Source organism: Hypomesus nipponensis, chromosome 23, assembly GCF_054491055.1.
Source record: "Hypomesus nipponensis isolate SF chromosome 23, ASM5449105v1, whole genome shotgun sequence".
NCBI lineage: Eukaryota > Metazoa > Chordata > Actinopteri > Osmeriformes > Osmeridae > Hypomesus > Hypomesus nipponensis.
The window spans coordinates 2,308,442-2,328,453 of record NC_140383.1 but is presented as its reverse complement, the minus strand read 5'-3'; the positions used below and the strand labels follow the sequence as shown (position 1 = coordinate 2,328,453).

General features: G+C 49.9%; 2 protein-coding genes across 5 annotated transcripts; one reads left to right on the top strand and one right to left on the bottom strand.

Moving 5' to 3' along the window:
- The first annotated feature begins 169 nt into the window (after positions 1-169).
- ints6 (integrator complex subunit 6) lies at positions 170-13,362 on the top strand. 3 transcript variants are annotated; one of them, XM_084689197.1, is made up of 19 exons: positions 170-307; positions 1,029-1,114; positions 1,256-1,333; positions 1,894-2,043; positions 5,766-5,855; positions 6,988-7,171; positions 7,696-7,821; positions 7,985-8,136; positions 8,379-8,531; positions 8,675-8,807; positions 8,952-9,046; positions 9,207-9,317; positions 9,496-9,708; positions 9,874-9,997; positions 10,080-10,222; positions 10,428-10,617; positions 10,702-11,055; positions 11,622-11,715; positions 12,035-13,362. In XM_084689197.1, the coding sequence occupies exons 2-19, from the start codon at positions 1,043-1,045 to the stop codon at positions 12,126-12,128; spliced, it is 2,556 nt and encodes an 851-aa protein (XP_084545323.1). In that variant the 5' UTR covers positions 170-307; positions 1,029-1,042; the 3' UTR covers positions 12,129-13,362. The 3 variants fall into 3 exon arrangements, with proteins under 3 accessions (XP_084545323.1, XP_084545322.1, XP_084545321.1); XM_084689196.1 differs by lacking the exon at positions 170-307 and adding an exon at positions 351-546; XM_084689195.1 differs by lacking the exon at positions 170-307 and having other exon boundaries at positions 659-1,114.
- Positions 13,363-13,487: 125 nt separating this feature from the next.
- On the bottom strand, positions 13,488-19,802 carry serpine3 (serpin peptidase inhibitor, clade E (nexin, plasminogen activator inhibitor type 1), member 3). Of its 2 annotated transcripts, none has more exons than XM_084689211.1 (9): positions 17,938-19,802; positions 17,067-17,403; positions 15,784-16,017; positions 15,221-15,460; positions 14,917-15,115; positions 14,597-14,697; positions 14,414-14,500; positions 14,031-14,114; positions 13,488-13,764 (listed from the first exon to the last, which is right to left on the bottom strand). In XM_084689211.1, exons 2-9 carry the CDS (start codon positions 17,332-17,334, stop codon positions 13,712-13,714), a joined length of 1,266 nt encoding a protein of 421 aa, XP_084545337.1. In that variant the 5' UTR covers positions 17,335-17,403; positions 17,938-19,802; the 3' UTR covers positions 13,488-13,711. The 2 variants fall into 2 exon arrangements, with proteins under 2 accessions (XP_084545337.1, XP_084545336.1); XM_084689210.1 differs by having other exon boundaries at positions 18,150-19,802.
- Between the last annotated feature and the right edge of the window lie 210 nt (positions 19,803-20,012).

Sequence of the window (20,012 nt, the reverse complement as noted above, 5' to 3'; positions counted from 1 at the left end):
AGGGATGTTGCTGGTCAGCTGACAGTAACGTTCACCTACGACGCCCACATTATCACTCAAACATAGATATGGAAATAACTAGACTGGCAATCTGCCGGATGTTTACAGACTTTTGCGGAAGTCAAGAACTATCATTGTAAGGTTTTAGTGTAATGCCAGATCATGCAAATTATAAAATTATTCTTCAACGCTATCGCTGAAACATTTCACAGTAAAGAGATCATGTAATGACGAGCAACAATTTAGTCTCAAACAGATGATCATGTAAACTAATATTAGCCACCGTATCCAGTGCCTTTCACTCAGAGTGAGAACTTTAGAACATAATGTTTTTCTTCAAATTTATAAACTACTCTGTTACGTTTTTTATTAACTATGTATTTTTAAATATGGTGATGAGATTGGTGTCATATAGAGCTAATCTGTTTAATTGCTAAACTGACTCTAAATCCATTTTCATGGCTTGATTATAAAATATATATTCGCGCATTTGTCAAAGCAGACATGCGCTTGAGAGTCGTGTGGCCAAAGTCTTATTTAAATATGGTAATAGCTAAGTTCAAACAGCCTATCAGTAACCGAATGAATTTACACGTGATGCTCAAAGACCGCTTGGGAGGCGGTGTCAAGTGCGGAGCCGAGGTTAAAACCAGTGGACAAGTCAGAGCGCATTCAGTGTAGGGAGAAACAGGGATAGGATGTGGCGGGGAAAGTAGTGTTCATGAAACTAATTTTTTCTTACAAAATATTATCAAAAACATCAAAATCCCTCGCAAATCAATAACCTGTCCATAGGGTTTGAGGTTTTTATTTAAGTTTATAGACGAAGGGCATTTACACTCACTATTCTATACTTTTTTTTTAAGAATGTGTGAGACAGTTAGCCCACTAGCTAGCTAGCTAGAAGGAGGGTGATAGAGGCGGAGGGAGAACAAAAGATTTTTTGCGTTTTGGTCGGTTGCACTGACATCAAGTCCATGCAGAACGTGTCATCACTAACACAATGCCCGTGTTACTTTTTCTGATAGACACGTCCGCTTCAATGAACCAGCGCACCCATCTGGGCACTACCTATCTGGACATAGCAAAAGGCGCTGTTGAGACTTTCATGAAGGTACTGTAACCTCTGGACGAACCGTTCTGGAGACCCCACGAGGGCGGGATCGCGGTTGTGATATAAAATAACCAAGCCAACCTGTCAACATAGCTAACATAACGACATTCGTGGCTAAATAGTTCTTTATTCTTTCCACAGCTCAGAGGGAGAGACCCCGCGAGCAGAGGAGACCGGTATATGTTGGTAAATTTTGAGGACGTTCCCGTCGGAATCAAGGTATAGTTTATTTTCGGTCATGTCCAGCTTCAGCTACATTGCATCTCATCGCTCCACCACGTTGTCCGATCATCACATCAATTGTGTAAAAAAAAAAAAAATCTTCAGGAGGAGCTTTCATACCCCCTTTAAAACATGGCCGACATTTTGTTTCAATGTGAGCTGCAAGGAACTATGGGTGATATTTATACAAATAGATAGCGAGGTGGTGTCAAGTTAGAGGGAGATGAGGTGACTTTACTAGCACAGAATGGAAACTGTGTTTTCGTCCCATCCAAAACGTTTACAGATGGCGATTAAATTACATTTTCTCTATACAACGTAGACTTTGCTGTTTCGCTTGACTTCATAACGAAATAAAGGGAAAAGTAAACGGCCTATCTGTTATATCAAGTCTCAAGATAAATAATGTCAAAGTTGATATTTCACCTGACCCCTGGCTGCTAGCAATGTTTTGACTGGAGGCAGAAACGTCTCCCATTTTAAAAGGAAAAATGAAGTGCACTTGTTGTATACATGTTGTTAATGATTAATTCAACTTTTTTTGTCTCCCTCAACAGGCTGGATGGAAAGAGAGCCATGCGACCTTCATGACAGAGCTGAGAAACCTTCAGGCCAATGGACTCACAGCAATTGGCCAATCTTTGAGGACCGCTTTTGATTTACTCAATCTCAATAGATTAGTCACTGGGATAGACAACTATGGACAGGTATGTTGTATGCAAAGATAGCGAGGTGAGGGAGACGTTACAGCAGCTTCTGTTCTGGTGCCCCTACCATGATCCGCCCCCACCTCTCAAAGGCCCTCATCTCACAGTCGTACAAGCATCCCAAACCCGCACACTGTCCCACGCGCCCACCTGACGGAGCGCTGCGGAAGCATACAAAGACAGCCGTCTCACAACCCTGTCAACTTCTGATACCTTTTTCTAGTTTCTTGGTTAGTTTCCGAGGTCGATCCAATTCCCCCCGTTTTCAATCACAGTGTTTTTTCCAGTATAACGGAACATTCAAAGTAGCGTTGTACATTAAGTTATTGTCAAATTAATGTAAGACAAATCTTAGACTGGCGCAGCAGTCAGTGTACATAAATGATATCTGATACTGTTTAAACACAAGATGTATTTTCAAAGTACACTACACATGCAGTATGTGGAAAGGTTTAGAAGCATAACTGATGTACACATAGACGTACATGATAGTCAACAGACTGGGGCAGGAGAAGTTTGAACACTTCAAAAAGTCATTAACACGTCAGCACATTTCTGACAATGTTCCCAATCGTCGTTTTCTTGTTTCTCTAGAAGGCAGAGGGCCACATTCCTCCTCAGGGGCGCTGTTGAAACCACTTGACTCTTATTTCTCTTAATAAGCATCGTCAGACCGTTGACAGTTGGAGATAAGATTAGCCCACCTGTTGTTCCTACAGAGGGGACTTCCTGCTTTGTTTAGAACTACATCTCCCACAAGCATGTCAAATTTTCACAGGCTAGGCATTCATTAGGTCTCAATGTTGACATTCCTGTTAGTCACACTGGATGTTTAAGGCCAGTGGATTTTACCCCTGGTCCCGGTAAGTACGTGACTTTTTTGTCACTCCGGTCTTCAGTCCAAGCAGATCCTCGTGATTAGATGGCACGTCTAGAGCTGTTTTGAAGCGTCCAGTATTGGTGAAGGTTTGTGAACTGATAAGTACCGTGTTATTATGAAGGGAGGCATCCAGGCTTAACCAGGGAGGCTGGGGAGAGACCTCAGGACTCCTCAAGGATAATGCATACCTACAGATATGAATAATGTATGCATCTGAACGGGCCAGGGGGCTGAAGTGGTTCTCTCACTGCAGACGGGGCGCAGCATGCCTGGCGCAGGGACATGGGCACACAAGCAGGGCAGACGCGCACACACACACACACACCTTACATACACACACTGACCGACACAGCCATGTGAAGACAAACTCGCTGACTCGCACACACACCCACGTTTCACTCACGCGTGTGTATGTTGTGTTGTTGGAGTCATTCCTCCCTCGGCCTGCGAGGACCAGGGGCTAGTGTGAAAGCGCCGACGCTTCACTTTCCCCATTCTCGTCTGGCCACGCCCCTCCCAAGCATCATCCTCTCTCAGCGCGTCTTTGTTTACATCTGGTCTCGGCTGTGTCTCAGTAGCTGACGCTGGCTCGCTGTGTGTCCCCAGCCACGTGGAGGTTCAGGGAAAGGACTCTCTACACAGTGAGGTTACGTGTGGAGGTGGAAGGAGGCAAGGGCTGGACTGTTGAGATGCAGCCGGGAGTTTAGAGAAGGCCCTCGCGTTGATGTTGAGTGTTGTGAGTGGAGGTGTGCACTCATATCTCACCACATGATGAGATATCAGCAGGGGCCCAGGGTTTTACAGCCTGTTGGCATGGATGTGGGAGAGGGAGGCATTCTAATTTGTCCTCAGATATGTTTTCTGTTATTGGTCAGGATACAGGGATGAGGGTTAGATTTGTAACCAGATACCAAAGCCTTGAATAGAGTACAGGTCTTAGATGAGCCGTGTTGTAATATGTTTGATCTCTTCCACTAGGGTGTGGTGTTATCTGGGAAGTGTGTAGTAGTTTACTAGCAGAGTTCACTGGCTCACAGCACAGGGGAGGGAGAGAGGAGGGAGAGGGTGACAAGGACGTGTGTGTGGCGGGAGCCAACGGACCTGATGGCTTTCTCTGTACAGTGATAAAGAGCTCTCCTGGTTGCCAGGCATCTGAAATCACCCTCTCTTGAGAGAGAGAGAGAGAGAGAGGGAAGGAAGGAAGGAGAGAGTAGGAGGAGGAAGGAAGGAAGTGTGACCAGCCTGTAGGTAATGTAGATTGATTAGATTTTCAGGAGACAGAGGTTGAACAAGAGGGAGAGATGAGAACTGCAGGGGGGATAGCGCCAACCTGGCAACTGAGCTGATGGAGCTCTGATTAGCCCTTTCTATCGGTGTGTTAGCAGACCTGGCAACATGCCAATGCACAGGGACTCAACTCCCGCTTAGTGTACTAGATAGGCAGGCACATGGGTATGCATGGATTTGCCTGAGCAGAACAAACACAGGGGATATTTCTCTCACGTAAACTGAGGAGCACAAAAAAAAAACCCAGAACATTTCAATGTTTTTTTTTTTTTTCTCTGCCCGATACAGCTGCCCGAAGGTGTGTTCACTAAAGAGCTGGGTTTGAATGTTATGGGATGTGAAGCCTCCAGGATTGCCGGGTGGTTGAATCAACACGTGCGCATGCTACATCATGGACGTCTTCTATCGCCAGGCTGATCTGAGAGGGAAAACTAGGTTGTCATGGAAACCCTACACTGTCATCCCGAATGTGGGACTGTGGACTTGATTGTTTAACTCCAGATGTATGGGTCAGCAGAACTAGACTGGGGAGGGGGGGAGGGAGCGCTGGCATTAATAACCAGCTCTGTGTCAAAGTGAGCCTCAGGGGATCCAGCAGGTCAGCCATGTTGACATGCAGAGGGCTTGGTGTACCTGTGGCTGTGCTGTGGGCTGTGAGGAGCCCGGCTGGGCAGTGTGGAGCCTGGCTGGGCAGTGTGGAGCCTGGCTGGGCAGTGTGCAGCCTGGCTGGGCAGTGTGGAGCCTGGCTGGGCAGTGTGCAGCCCGGCTGGGCAGTGTGCAGCCTGGCTGGGCAGTGTGGAGCCTGGCTGGGCAGTGTGCAGCCTGGCTGGGCAGTGTGAAGCCTGGCTGGGCAGTGTGCAGCCTGGCTGGGCAGTGTGAAGCCTGGCTGGGCAGTGTGGAGCCTGGCTGGGCAGTGTGGAGCCTGGCTATATGAAAGGTATATGCCGTGTTTGTCATCGGGTTAGTGTTTCACAACGCTTGAAGAAAATAAGTATTTTTTATTTAAAGAGGTGTAGAGAATGTGTATTTCAGAGATTAGTGTCGTGCCTGACACTAGTCACACAAACATCATGTGTATTTCAGAGATTAGTGTAGTGGGATTACAAGATGGACAGAGTAGTGTGCTGCACTAGTCTAGTTTTTAGTTGTCGTTTCCCAACCCTGACTCACACCCAGTCCTGTTCTCTCTCTCCCTCCACCATCTCTCTTTCTCCCTCCCCCATCCCTCCCTCGCTCTCGCTCCTCCCTGACTCCTGCTCCTCCTTTCACTGGATGTCTGTCACGCTGAATGTCTCAAGTCAGATATTGATTTATTAACGATGGCCTTTTTGGTGAGATCATGCAGAATGTAAATATAGGCCTCTTGGAGTACTTTGTAAATACTTTTGACTGTGAATGCAACATTGTTTATGCTTTCTTAAAATTACATTTTGGACACATGCTTAGTTTTATGATCTCTCTCTCTGAACGATCTCTCTCTCTCTCTAAATGATCTCTCTCTGAATGAACTCTCTCTCTGAATGATCTCTCTCTCTCTCTCTGTTTTTCTTTAAAGGGTAGGAATCCCTTTTTTCTGGAGCCGGCCATCATAGTAGCTATCACCGACGGCAACAAGCTGACCAGCAGCGGTGGAGTCCAGGAAGAGGTCAGCAACGGTCTCCACGGAGACGGGGGTGTAACGGACAGGATCACTTCCTGTTACTGTGTGGGCCTTCTGTGGCTCCGCCTCCTCATGTTTACCACAAGCATCACCTCCTCCCCAACACAGCTGTCTGAATACTGTTCACATACTGTCTACATACTGTTCACATACCATCAGTAGGATGGCAGATGCAGTGTTGCCAAGCAACAGTCTGGCAAAGTCACAACCCCAACACGCTAACAACACAGGATGTGGTCTTTGTTTACGAGGAAGTGTCAACACAGCCAATGGCGTCGCTTGCTGAGCTGTAGTTTAACAAAGCCATATTTGAGATCCACATGTTGGTCAGCCATGTCCATGGCAGGCTGTGGAGCAGCTCTACGGGGCAGTGAGGTCAGCACGGGCTGGTCGTCAGGCTAAACCTCCCATGTGGGGCCCAGCTCTCTGAGAGGAGTGACGTTAGACCAGGCCCTCAGACCACTGCTGTCTAAACCAGGGCTTTTGGTACAGCTCAGGTTCCCTCTCTCCTCCTACACACCCTCAGCAGGCAAGCAGAATATTTCTCTCTCAGTGGAGACACGATTGAGCTATTAAAACCACTTACAGCATGACCATGGAACCAGATTTAGGTGAAAGGAATGTCTAGAAATAGATTGTTCCAGGCCTGTGTTTAGTGTGCCAAGTGTTGGTGGACTTGGCTGTGTCAGTGTTTAGAGAAATGTGTCTGGTTTAGGAGCTGCTGAAGCCTGCCTTCATCGCACTCACGCTGTGTATTCAGGCTCCACATGACCTCGTTTAGGTCTCCTCCATCTCTCTCTTACACACACACACACTCACGGTTTACCCTAGTTCTTGAACTCATCCCAGCGCCGTGTGGAACAAGTCCATCACTCAGATACACAGTTCCTCTCACTCCCTGTCTTGTCTGTTCTAACATCTCTCACACCTCCGTCTGTTTTGTCTTTCTCTCTTTACCTCATGCTTTCCCCTCTCTTCCTCCTCCCACCTCCCTCTCTCTTCCTACCCACCTCTCCTCCCTTCCTCTCTCTCCTCCCACCTCCCTCTCTCTTCCTACCTCTCTCCCCCCCTCCCTCTCTCTCTCGCCTCCTCCCTCCCTCTCCTCCCCGTCCTCCAGCTGCACCTGCCCCTGACCACCCCCCTGCCGGGCAGTGAGTTGACCAAGGAGCCCTTCCGCTGGGACCAGCGTCTCTTCGCCCTGGTGCTGCGCATCTCCGGCCACGCCTCCGTGGACCCCGAGCCCCTGGGAGGGGTGCCCCAGGACGACTCGGCCATCACCCCCATGTGTGAGGTCACCGGAGGTGAGGAGGGGAGAGGGATGTGTGTGCTCACTTTGTCAAAATCACCCCCATATGTGAAGTTACTGGAGATGAGAGGGGTGGGGAAGGGGGTGTGTGTGTGTCTATACACACTTCAGAACACCAGTGTGTTCCATTCCTCCCCACAGTTTTCAGTGGTGTTTAGAACGACCCGGTCTGGACCTTTTGTCCTGTAGTGCTGGTCTGGACCCTCTGTCCTGTAGTGTTGGTCTGCTTCCCCTGGTGGTGAGGCAGCACATACTGCTGATGGAGCTCAAGATGAAAGGACACACATTCACATGTGACAGATTGATGGCCCGTGCCTTTGTGCCTAGTCTCCAATCATTCACCATGATGGCACACACACACACACACACCAGTCCAGAGTCAGGCTTTCTGTTTCTGTCAAGCCCACTGAATTCAGAATGAGACAATGACTCTATTTTCAGGTCTCTATAATGCTGATCGTAAACCAGACACAATAGTCCAAGCAGTGAAAGCTATTGTGTGTGTGTGTGTGCTCCCAGGTCGTTCCTACAGCGTGTTCTCCCAGCGCATGCTAAACCAGTGTCTGGAGTCGCTGGTGCAGAAGATCCAAAGTGGCGTGGTCATCAACTTTGAGAAGACTGGCCCAGACCCCCCTCCTCTGGAAGGTGAGACCAGCCTGCCTGTTCCTCCTGGACCCACACACATGGACATGCACTTTTGGACCCACAATGTGTTACAGCGGTAGCAGCTTAGTCTTATCCCTCCCTCCCTCCCTCCCCTCCCCTCCCCTCCCCTCCCCTCCCCTCCCCTCCCCTCCCCTCCCTCCAGACTCCCCAGGGGAGGTGGTGAAGCCGGGCCCCCAGCTCTGGCACTGCTGCCACAAGCTCATCTATGTGCGGCCCAACCCCAAGACAGGCGTGCCCATCGGACACTGGCCCATCCCAGAGTCCTTCTGGCCGGACCAGAACTCCCCCACCCTGGTGAGATACTACAGGCCCCGCCCACCAGGAAGCACTTCACCATGCACGTCAAACAAAGACGTTTTCATCTGTTCATTTACGTCATACGTGTAGCTCAGCAGGGGGAAGGGTTTGACTGCTGATCGAGAGGTCGCAGGTTCAAATCCCCTCCTTTACATCACTTGAGATGAAAGCTACTGTGTTACAACAGTACATTGTTATTATGACATGGTTAATTGTGTCCTCCCCCCCCCCCCCCCCAGCCCCCCCGCTCGGCCCACCCCCTGGTGAGGTTCTCCTGTCAGGACTCAGAGCCCATGGTCATAGACAAGGTGCCCTTTGACAAGTATGAGCTGGAGCCCTCGCCGCTAACCCAATACATCCTGGAGAGGAAGTCTCCACAGAGCTGCTGGCAGGTACTCGCACACACACTACAAACACCCTACACACACACACTACATACACACACTACATACACACACTACACAAACATACACACACACACACACTGTTTTGCTACTGGTCCAGCCTAATATGCATCCCTCCCTCCCTCCTGCAGGTGTTTGTGTGTAACAGTGCCAAGTACAGTGACCTGGGCCAGCCCTTCGGCTACCTGAAAGCCAGCACAGCCCTCAACTGTGTTAACCTGTTCGTCATGCCCTACAACTACCCTGTTGTGCTCCCCCTGCTGGGTGAGACACCACACCACACCCGCCCTGGGAACCAGGATGGATCTCTGGCCATCTCGAAGGGACCAGTTCACTTCTAATGTCAATCACACAACCCGCAACGGGACACAGAATCAACCTCTCAAACATCGCCATGTCTCCTTTCAGATGACTTGATCAAGGTTCACAAGTTCAAGCCCACCATCAAATGGCGCCAGTCGTTTGAGAACTACCTGAAGACGATGCCTCCGTATTACATAGGAGTAGGTGCATTTTTGGAACGGTTCAACACTGTTACCTCTTCCAGTGAGACGCTGGTCGCTTGTAAAAACACCTGTGCATGAAATGAAGCATTGGAGAAGCCTGTCTCTTGGGATATGTAGTTTTCTTGCGCAGTCTAATGATTTCCTGGTGTGTTTGTAGTCCCTGAGGAAGGCGCTGAGGATCATGGGAGCTCCAAACCTCCTGGCAGAGAACATGGAGTATGGCCTGAGCTACAGTGTGGTGTCTTACCTCAAGAAGCTCAGCCAGCAGGTACTAAACCTGTGAGCGTGTGTGTGAGAGAGTGTGTGTGTGTGTGTGTGTGTGTGTGTGTGTGTGTGTGTGAGAGAGTGTGTGTGTGTGTGTGAAGCGTGTAAAGTGTTGTTGCTGCCAACATGTTTGTGTCAGTTCACAAAATCACTAAACCTCCTCTTCCCCCACCCAAACCCAGTCTAAGATCGAGTACGACCGCATGATCGCCTCCATCGGGAAGAAGGCTGTGGTGGAGCTGGGCATCAAGGTGCGCCCGCGGGGGGGCGTGTCTCTGGCCCAGCGCCGGGACTTCACCCAGCTGCTGCAGAGCATCTCCGGGGAGACGCCGGCCCTGCCCCTGGAGATCAACCCCAAGGAGTTCTCCGGCTTCCAGCTGGCCCTGCTCAACAAGGTGAGACCCCCGCCTAACCCCTGTGGCCCTGGAGTCTGGATACATGTACAGACGTTCTCCAGTAGAGACGTTCTCCAGTAGAGACGTTCTCCAGTAGAGACGTTCTCCAGTAGAGACGTTCTCCAGCAGAGACGTTCTCCAGTAGTGACTGGGTTCTGTGTGCAGAGCGTGAAGCCTCAGGGCTTCAGGAACGCCTACGACATCCCCAGGAGCCACCTGCTGGACCAGCTGAGCCGCATGAGGAAGAACCTGCTGAAGGGCAGCCTGGTGCTGACCGGACAGGACCCTGGTGAGACACACACTCACACGCTGACACACACACACGTTGACACACTTAACACACACACGCTAACTCCCCCTCCCCCCCCCAGACCAGCTCCACAGCGTCCCTGTGGCCCAGATGGGGAACTACCAGGACTTCCTGAAGGCAGCTCCTCAGCCGCTGAGAGACGCTGACCCTGAGCAGCCCAAACGCCTGCACACCTTCGGCAACCCCTTCAAGCTGGACAAGAAGGTCTGCTGCTGCCCTCTACGTCCTCTCTCCCCCCTCTCATCTCCCCTCCCCCCTCTCATCTCCTCTCCTTCCCTCTCATCTCCTCTCTCCTCCCCTGCTCACTGTCTGAGTTACTGAGCCCCTCCTTAGTCCACTTGTTGGTGATTGGCGCTCCACTGTGCTCGATGCCATTGGCTCCTAACCCCCTGGTCCGTGTCTCCCCCAGGGCATGATGATCGACGAGGCGGATGAGTTTGTGACGGGGCCCCAGAACAAGGGCAAGAGGGCGGTGGGGGACAGCAGCATGCAGGGGGCGGGGGTGCCCAAGAGGCGACGCTGCATGTCCCCCCTGCTGCGCCTGGGGAGGGCCTACTGCCCCCCCGTCACCCCCCCTGCCAGCCCCAGACCTGCCCCAGGTACCCTCTCACACACACACACACACACACACACACAGGGGCCTTAAACAAAACGTTTGACATGTACCCCTTGTCACCCTGCAGACGCTGATTCCAACAACAGCGATTTAGAGGACAACTTCCTCACCCACCTGAACCACAACCACTACAGCCCGGAAAGAGTCCCTGACCAGGACGAAGAGGACCAGGACGAGGGCAGCCCCTCCAGCCTCGAGGCCCAGGACAACCACGTGCTGCTGGGGGAGGAGGAGCAGGGTGGCGTGGGGGAGGAGGAGGAGGGGAGAGACGGGGAGCAGGAGGGAGAGGACCTCCTGGAGGAGCGCCCAGCGCGCTACCCCTCCCCCGGGGCCCTGAAGAAGCTGATGAACAGCGAGAGTCAGGAGGTCAACTCAGAGCTCCGCTCCCTCATCACCAAGGAGATCAGGAAACCGGGGCGACGTACGTAGCCGTGGTGACGTGGCCTTCAGTGGCTCATGCTCTCCTCTCTTCTTCTCTGGTTTTCTTATTGCCTGGTTTTGTGTGCCTTCTAGACCGCTAGGGGAGATAGTGGATTGACATTCATGCCACACCTGTGGATGACTAATTATTTGTCTCATAAAGTATTACTGGATAGTTAATTGCATCTTCAGGCTTTAGTGTTTGATGAAACAAGTGATTTTCTGTAAGGAGCTCCATAACCTGTCTGGTATACAGCCTAGTAGCTGCTGACTGGAAGCAGCATATTTGTTGTCCAACCTCTGCAGTTGAATTCACCTCGCAGGCAATTTCAGCCTTTACAAAATTGTTGTGACAACTTTGTTCCTTTTGCAGTAATAACACTGTTCTCTGACCCATTTTCCCTACAGACTAAATGGTTTCTATTGATTTTAGCCTTTTCAGGGAAGAAAATTGCAGTATTCTCAGTATCTTACTCCCTCCATCCATCCCCCCTCTCTCTCTACTCTCTCCATCCCTCTCTCACTCCTCTCCCACTCCCTCTCTCCCTCCTTTCTCTGTTTGTGCAGACTATGAGAGAATCTTCCATTTCCTGAAGCAGATCCAGGGTAGTCTGGACACTCGCTTGATCTTCCTGCAGAACATCATCAAAGAGGCCGCCAGGTTTGGAGCTCAACCCCCTCTCCACACTCACCTCTGATAGGCTTGAGGACTAGCCTTCCCCCTCCACACTCACCTCTGATAGGCTGGAGGACTAGCCTTCCTCCTCCACGCTCACCTCTGATAGGCTGGAGGACTAGCCTACCCCTCCAAACTCACCTCTGATAGGCTGAAGAAGTAACACCTCTTCGCACATTTATTTTAGGAGATATTCAACACATTTTCTAGAATCCTTGTCAGTTCCAGCTTCAAAGAGTCTAGTTTACCAGCAGTGTTTTCTAGCAAGTCTGAATCACTCACACTCGCTCCTTTGTCTGTGCAGGTTCAAGAAGCGGGTTCTTATCGAACAACTGGAGAACTTTCTAGAAGAGATCCACAACAGGGCCAACAATATGAACTACCTGGAAGGCTTCTGAAGGGACCCTGTTCCAAACCCAACACCTGTACCTTAATCCTGCAGTCAGCCCTGCTCCACCTGTCTGCACCCCTCTTCACCAAACACACAGTGGGTCAGTCCACTCCCCTCCCATGCTCTTAGTGGTGCTGGATCGGTCCACTGTGGAGCCAGAGGGGGGTTTAGAAACCCAGCCCCTTACCACCTCCATGAGGGAGTGAGCATGGATACATAACAAGCATTGTACCACACAGGTCTGGAGAAAGGGATGGAAACCAACCCACAAAATTAACCTAGTGTGTCTGTCTGACTGTGTCTGTCTGTGTGTGTGTGTGTGTGTGTCTGACTGCCTGTGTGTGTGTTCATCAGTGAGGGTGTGGTAGACAGCTCCAGGAGGGTGGGGGTTGTGTGGGATTCTGCAGCCTTGCTTTTCTTACCACCTTTTTCTTCTCCTTTTTCCATTTGCTCTGTTCTTCTACCTTTTTCATTCTCTGGGCAACAAATGCCTTTTTCCAGCTGAGTTCCTTTTTCAAGTTAACCTTGGTTGCTACTTTTTAAACACTCCACCAATTGAAACACTCCTGTGATGTTTACCAATAAGAACCAGTACATCTTACTGGTCTCTGAAATCATATCAAAAGACCCTCTGTTTCAGTTCACCTCATTCATATTTGCTTTCACAGTCACAAATTTAAACGGTTTAGTTACCCCTCGAACAAAACGAAAACCCAATTTCTGTGACCGTTTGAATGACAGGATGCTGTGTCACTGTCAAGTCTGCTCCACACAGGGAACATAGCTCAGGAACTCACTAGCAGAATGGTTTGCAATAACACTGTTAGACTAGTCCAGTGTTCCCCTGTCCCATAGAAGATGGCTTCATTGTTACATTGAACATATCTGTTGTGCTGAAAGCATCTCTCTGGAGTGTTCGAGAAGGACAGTGGTCTCAAGTGGTCCTATGTTCAGGTACCTGCCTAACATTTGATACTGTTATCCTTTCATCATCTCGCTCTCTCCTATCCCCCCATCGTTTAGACAGGGACCAAATCTTTGCCATACTTGTCTTGTTGTTTTTGACCGGGGGGTTCTACCAAAAGACAGTATTTTGAATACGCTGTATAGATGTAAATACATTTAGAGAACTATTTAAAGAGAATGTTCAGTGGAAGGCCTTTTTGTAAGTATTTCCATGAATAAAGTTTCTATTTTACACTGTGAAGGGCCATGTAAATAAAAGTGACACGTTCTGTAAATATCTCTTTCACTTGTGTGACATGACAGTTTTGCGTTCATTGGTTGAGTAGCAGCAGTGCAGCTTTATGACGATGACAGAATGCAAGGGTAGCTCAAGAAATGTCGAAAAAAAGGCGGAGAAAGAAATGACCCAAACACTTTAGGTGTAAAAACAACAGATGTATTAAAAAAGATTTATTTACAGATATGTACAAAAAAATAATGTTCTTCTTCCTGAAGTGTCTGTGTATTTATTGGTCCCCAATAAATACTGGTAGTGGGTCCAGGCAGGTCAGGGTGTGTGTGTGTGTGTGTGTGTGTGAGAGAGAGATTGAGGGAGGTTTCAGGGTATGGTGCCAGTCCTGGGTCCTAGGGTGCCTGATCAGCAGGATTTACAACACGTCCCATGAACAAGATGGATCCTAGAGGAAAAGAGACGAAATATGTAAACGCAGACGCCGTGTGGAGAGCCACGCTCTCTAAAGGCCAGTTCACACTCCCCAAACACCAGCAGCCAACAGTTATTAGGCTGTGTTGGTTTGTTGTGATGTGCCTGTTGGTGTTTACTGGGGCGGTGTGTAAATGACAGTTACCTCTTCAAACATTCTAAACCTAACTGCCAACAGTAGAATGTGTGCTGTTGGACGTCGCTCCTCCTCTGAGGGGTGAGGTGTTCTAGGGCTCCTACCTGTGCTGACTTGTCGCAGCAGGAAGAAGAACGGCCGGTCAGCTTTGAAGACGGGAGCACGAGAGCGTTTGAGCAGAACCATGGCTGTGGGAGGAAGACGTGCCCTGTCAGAAACAAGGTGTGGCGCTGTGGGTGTGTGTGGGGTGATGTGTAGCCTACATGGTGTGTGTGAGGGGGTGATGTGTAGCCTACATGGTGTGTGTGAGGGGGTGATGTGTAGCCTACATGGTGTGTGTGAGGGGGTGATGTGTAGCCTACATGGTGTGTGTGAGGGGGTGATGTGTAGCCTACATGGTGTGTGTGAGGGGGTGATGTGTAGCCTACATGGTGTGTGTGGGGGGTGATGTGTACTGGTCCTGGTGATATGTGGTATATTGTCTCACCAGTCACTGCAGAAGCCTTTGTCCCATCCTCAGTGACCTCTATCCTGGCCTCGTGGAACGCATCCGACACGTAGAGACCCTCTTCAACTGCAGACAGACACACCACTTAGTTACATCAGTGAACAGCGTTTAACCCAATGCCAAATATCAGATGTGATTGAACTGCAGCAGCTGCAGCCTTACCTGCCATCCCACTGAAGTCTGCTGCCAGGGGGTTGAAAGCGTCGCTGATCCCCATGGAGGGAAGCACAGAGCGCAGGTTGAACCTGTTCTGCATTCTGAACCTGCAGCAGAGAAACAGGTGTGAGTATCATCGTCTCAGCACCACAAGAGCTCTATGACTTGGGGGTGATTCATCCAGCCCAACCACACACACACACACACACCTGTACACAATGGACGTTTCGCAACACATTGAGGAGAGATGGGGGTGTAACGGGGTGAAACGCCTGCTAAAACAACAGCGTATTGAAAGAGCTTGACCGTTGAGCTGGCTAGGCTACCTGGGCAGAAAGACGTCCATCTTGGTCCTGCGGAGGCCCATGTCCCAGGCGGCGACGCTGCGTCCTGTGATGTGGCTCTCCAGGGAGGAGAGCGGGCTCTTCCTGTCGCTGGGCAGCGCCACCAGCAGGCTGAGAGCACGGCCCAGGTACGGCAGCTCCAGAACCGTGTAGCGCTGCTCTGCCGCGGTGCGGAACTGACCTGGGGCAGGGGAAACGCAGGGGGGCAGAGTTAAGGGTCGCACCCGTGTCTAATGAAACCCTACGCCCCTTGGTGTGTGGTGGTGTGATGTCGCTCCTCTCTTACCAAAGTTGACCTCGGTGGCCTGGTACATCATGGGCACCTTGACCGCGCTGCCGTCCGACAGGGTGAAGGGAAGGTTCTGGGTGTCGGTGAAGAGGAACTGCTTCTGCCACACGCCCCGGAAGACCACCTTGGTGACCAGGGCCATCTGCGGCCGCTGACCCCACCAGGAGGTCTCGCCCTGGGCCTCGCCCGAGCCCGACAGCTCCCTGGACTCACCAGGCTGGAGGGGTAGCGTCTCGTCTGGACGTGGGGTTAAACAGAGGACAGACTGTTGTAGTTTATAGAGGTCAGTAGCAACATAGCAGTTCATAGAGTTCGCCACACATTTCACATATTGAAGAAAAGCATGTATTCAACTCTGCACATATATTGTTATCAAAAACACATTTACACCTCAAGTGCATACATAACATACAGTAAGACAGTCTGCTCAGTGTTAAGTTGTTTTGATGGTAAGTGGAAATGACTGGTGGTGCTTTCACTGCAAATCATTTCAGAGCTCTGCAGTAATTGAGCCTGTGATGATTTGACATATCAAATGCTGTTTGGGAACTTTGGCTAACCGTTGCCATGGTTTCGTTCCCACTGGTCCAGCTGGTTGCGGGTGTGGTTGGGCTGGCTGAAGTTGGCCCGGGCCAGACTGCTGTTGCCCCAGGCTGATGCATGCTGGGTAAACTCGGTCAGCAGTTGGACGCCGCTTTGGACAAATAAGGAGCAGGAGTGACGTAGCCGCACCCCCTGACTGGAATTACCCACGTCCCCCTGCGACCGCAACAGGAAGTTCTGCACGTGCACATCTGGAGACGAGGGGAGGAAGTGAGGTCACAGGTGAGGAAGGGAACTGAATGTGGTTATTGAACAAAATCTGGGATGGTCATTAAAAGTGACGTGTTTTTCAGTGTCATCATGTGACAAACCTTAAAACACACTAACTGTGAAACAGAGGTCCAGGTTTAAGAACCATTAACAAATATGCATACTTGGGTGACTACACAGTAATACCATAATAGCCAATTTAATGGTCATTTGAAACAGTTGACTAAACTGCTGGAATTACATCCAGCCAAAAATTCTGTCTAACTCTCAAAAGCTCAAATATTGTTGAAACCAAAGCGCAGGGTCATTGAGTTTGTCTGTTGACTTCACCAAGCGCTGTACGCGCAAGTATCAGCCACCGCAGTAGAAAGGCAAGACAAAGGCAACACGTGTGTCCAGATCTCTTGATTGAGTCTCCCCCCAGGTCACACCCCCTGCAGCGTAACAGTGGCCTCTCGACCCCAGGGCCCTGCTGCCCTCTGGGTAATGAGATTAGAGCCAGAAGGCACCAGGCAGCATTACGGCTCCAGACACCTCCCTGCCCAGCCTCCCCGGCCAGCAGCAACACTGCCTGGTACCAGCCGCAACACACTGCCTGGTACCAGCAGGGCACCACCTGGACTGGGACTAAGGTAGAACCAGGTCAGAACCAGGACCAGGGCAGAACCTGGACTAGGACCAGTGTAAGACCAGAGCAGGGCTGCCGTGACCCTAGAAACCTGCTCGCTTCAGCAAGCCTGGAGCTCCCTGTTCAGGTCTTCCTTTGTTCTCCAGTCATAATGTGATTTACATGCTATATTATTTCTAATACAGAGACCCTGAGATTCACACTCCAAGATTTCTATGGTCTGAACTGGTGCCAGCAGAAAAGCAGCTCCAAACAAGGGTTATCTAGATCCCAGGCCAAGCACAAAGTCTCATCACGTCCGTCCATTTGCTTGTACTCCCGACCAGAGGATCCAGAGGAGTTCCCAAACTAAACGTTGCCCTTTTGACCCTCTGGGTCCAGTGTTTGTGATTGGTGACCTACCGTTGGCGTTGTAGCCTAGCCCCGCCTCCAGCTGAGCCAGGGTGTTCCGGCGGGCTCCCAGCTGCAGCAGCCCTAGAGACAGAGACACGCTCACGGGAGACACCATCAGGTTGGACTTGTTCTCCGTCTCTGTGAGCGTTTGGTAGAGGCTGACGGCAAACTCTGTGTGCAGCTGGCTCATGCTGTCCTGGAGGCTGCCGTTGCCCTGGCAACTCCCCGTCATCAACCAGAGACAGGCGAGGAGCGAGGTCATCAACAGACGACGCATGGTCTCAGCGACGAAGGGTCAAAGGTCGGCTGTTGATGATGTAATGAGGTGTTCCTCCGGAATGAGTCACTGTAAATTAGGAATGTGTTTGAGGTACTTAATCCAGTGCAATTTTGATAGACAGTATGCTCACATATACACCCAGCTGCAGTCAACATGTGTGGATGTATACTAAGATGCCAGTGGATCTTCGGTGTCTGAAATCTACTTGTTGCTGAGGCAACTGTCTTGTTGGGAGAATTATGGTGAAATACCAGGACACAGCAAGTAGCCAGTTATCATTACACCTCTTTCATATATGCTTAGCTCAAACGACTTATTTCCTTTTCCTTCTCCAGTCAAACTCGCACCGTGTTTCCAAACACTGCAGGCCTCTGTTCATAAAATATTTGTAGTCTGATTTTTATCCTGCAAGACTCAATAGCACCCAAAAATTCTAAAACCAATGGACCATTATGGAATGTGTCATGATGTAATACTATTGAAAACGTATCGAAATGTATAAATATCCGGATCTAACTCCTCAAAAAGATATTAATTCTCCAACGCATCTGCTGCAGCCAATTTACCTAAAGCAGGTGAGAGTACGATCCGTCCACTTACCTACAACTGATCCTCTGTAACCGTTAAAGTCAAGTCTGTGTCACAGGTCAATGTATTAGCATGTAGCCTGACGTCCCTGTCTCCTCTCCTGTCACTGTTTCGTACTCCTGTGCGCTCTTTGAGTAACTGCTTGATTGAGCTAGCCCTCAGTCATAAGACCGTGTTTAAAGGGAATGCTCCGTGTTTGCGGTCTCTATCGGCGATGTCCGTACCACTCGGCCAGAATTCCTGCCGCCCCGGCGCTATAAGGAGCCAGGCAGGGGGAGGCATGTCACCGGCCAGCAAATCCGCAACCGAGCTGGGGAAAAAAGACGCACACGCGCGCGTGCACACACACGCACCCAAAGACAGTCCTTCCCTCACACAAGCAGCTTGCTCTTTGTTGTGATGATCAAAAGGCATCCCGTTAAGAACTCGACGCATCATCAAAGTGCTGCACCAGCCTCTCCAATTAGCACACACTCTGGAATGTGCCGCTAAATCCACTGTCAGCAATTTTACAGTGGTTTAATTGTTAAAGCAATCGATCTGAGGAGCATTAACTGAGTCATCTAAAAGTGTTAGAAAATCAAAGGAGGACATTTGAGGAAGAAGGAAGGATTCTAATGTATATTAGAAGAAAATATGGCCACATGGTTTCCTTAGACACCGGGTATTGTTTATATGTGGAAATCGATTCATATGTTCACATAATTGTGCATTAGTTGGGGGCTAACACCTAGGCATATCCCAGTTATTTTGGTAGGTCTGTGTGTATATCGCAATGCAATTTATTTACTACATGTTCTCCAGACAACAGCTAATGGACTTGTTCAGAACCGCATGAGGAGGATCGTGTTCATGCGAGGAAGGGTGTTTAAGGCCAGTCTGCTCTAGGACATGAACTTTCATCTTCCCCCCGACAACACTTTGTAATTAGTGCCCCCATCTCCAACTTGCGTCAAAAAACACGAGTGCACATTTTCCCATGGTAAACTGAAGGCAATGATGGGTCATGATTGGTAGCCATCAGGTATTTGGCCGCTCTGCGGAATGAGATTCCGCCTATTACTGGGACTTGACTAATTAGTGGAGCTAGCTTGGCTTCATTGAATGGAGTTGCCACATTCTTTAATACCTAATGTTCCAACTCCGACACAGGAATTTGGAATTTTAAGGACTTGATGGGATCGAAATGTCATGGTAGTTGACCAAAGACAATCGTTTGAACAGCCGCCAAGATAAACAACAACGTTTTATCTTGAAGGCATTCAAACTAACAGGGTGACTCCGTGCTGACAGGGGGGCGAGAGAGAACACTTGGGATTTAGAAGTAAGGATTCGTTCTCGGTTGGTGATCCCTGGTGTGATTAATAAGCAGGAAGACAGGGTCAGAGATAATGTCAGTGTGTTGGAGGACATAAAGCACAGTAACCTATTTGTCATGTCAGGTGTATGAGAAGGTTATTCCTCATACTCTTCAAAATTGCCCTTTTTAGGGTCGTTTGTTACAAGAAATATGTAACTATTTAAAAGCCGTTAATAGGTCACAAAAAAACTAGAAAACAACTTCACAATACCCAACATCTTTTCCTCCTCATGTTCATAATGTCTGTAGTATTTTGCCCTGAAAGGGAGAAGCCAGTAGCTGAGATGAGGACATGCCACCCTGAACCCTGATGACCCCCGCCTGGTACCACACCATGACAACTACCTACAACCCTTCCACACACTCATACAACTCCACCATGCACTCCACTCCACCTAACACCCTCAGACTTGTAACCTTTCAATCCATATACTGTGTGTGTGTATGTGTGTAAACACACAGGCATGTGTTTGCGCAACGTCAGTGATGCCTCTGCCTCTTTCCACACGGCAGTCATTTAATCCCTGCTAGCGGTGTCAGTCCCCGCGCTCTCCCTAACACCCCTCACCCTCTCCCCCTCACCCTCTCTCCCCAACACCCCTCACCCTCTCTCCCCAACGCCCCTCACCCTCTTTCCCCAACCTCTCTCCCCAACACCCCTCACCCTCTCTCCCCTCACCCTCCTCCCCCAATACCCGGCCCTCTCTCCCCTCACCCTCTCTCCGTC

Coding starts and splice junctions, on each gene's coding strand:
- ints6 (XM_084689195.1), top strand. CDS start 1,004: ATGCCCGTGTTACTTTTTCTGATAGACACGTCCGCTTCAATGAACCAG. Junction 1,115..1,255: donor CTGTTGAGACTTTCATGAAG/GTACTGTAACCT, acceptor TTCTTTCCACAG/CTCAGAGGGAGAGACCCCGC. Junction 9,047..9,206: donor TGCCTCCGTATTACATAGGA/GTAGGTGCATTT, acceptor GTGTGTTTGTAG/TCCCTGAGGAAGGCGCTGAG.
- serpine3 (XM_084689211.1), bottom strand. CDS start 17,334: ATGCGTCGTCTGTTGATGACCTCGCTCCTCGCCTGTCTCTGGTTGATG. Junction 16,018..17,066: donor GCTAGGCTACAACGCCAACG/GTAGGTCACCAA, acceptor CCTCGTCTCCAG/ATGTGCACGTGCAGAACTTC. Junction 15,461..15,783: donor GGAACGAAACCATGGCAACG/GTTAGCCAAAGT, acceptor CCCCACGTCCAG/ACGAGACGCTACCCCTCCAG.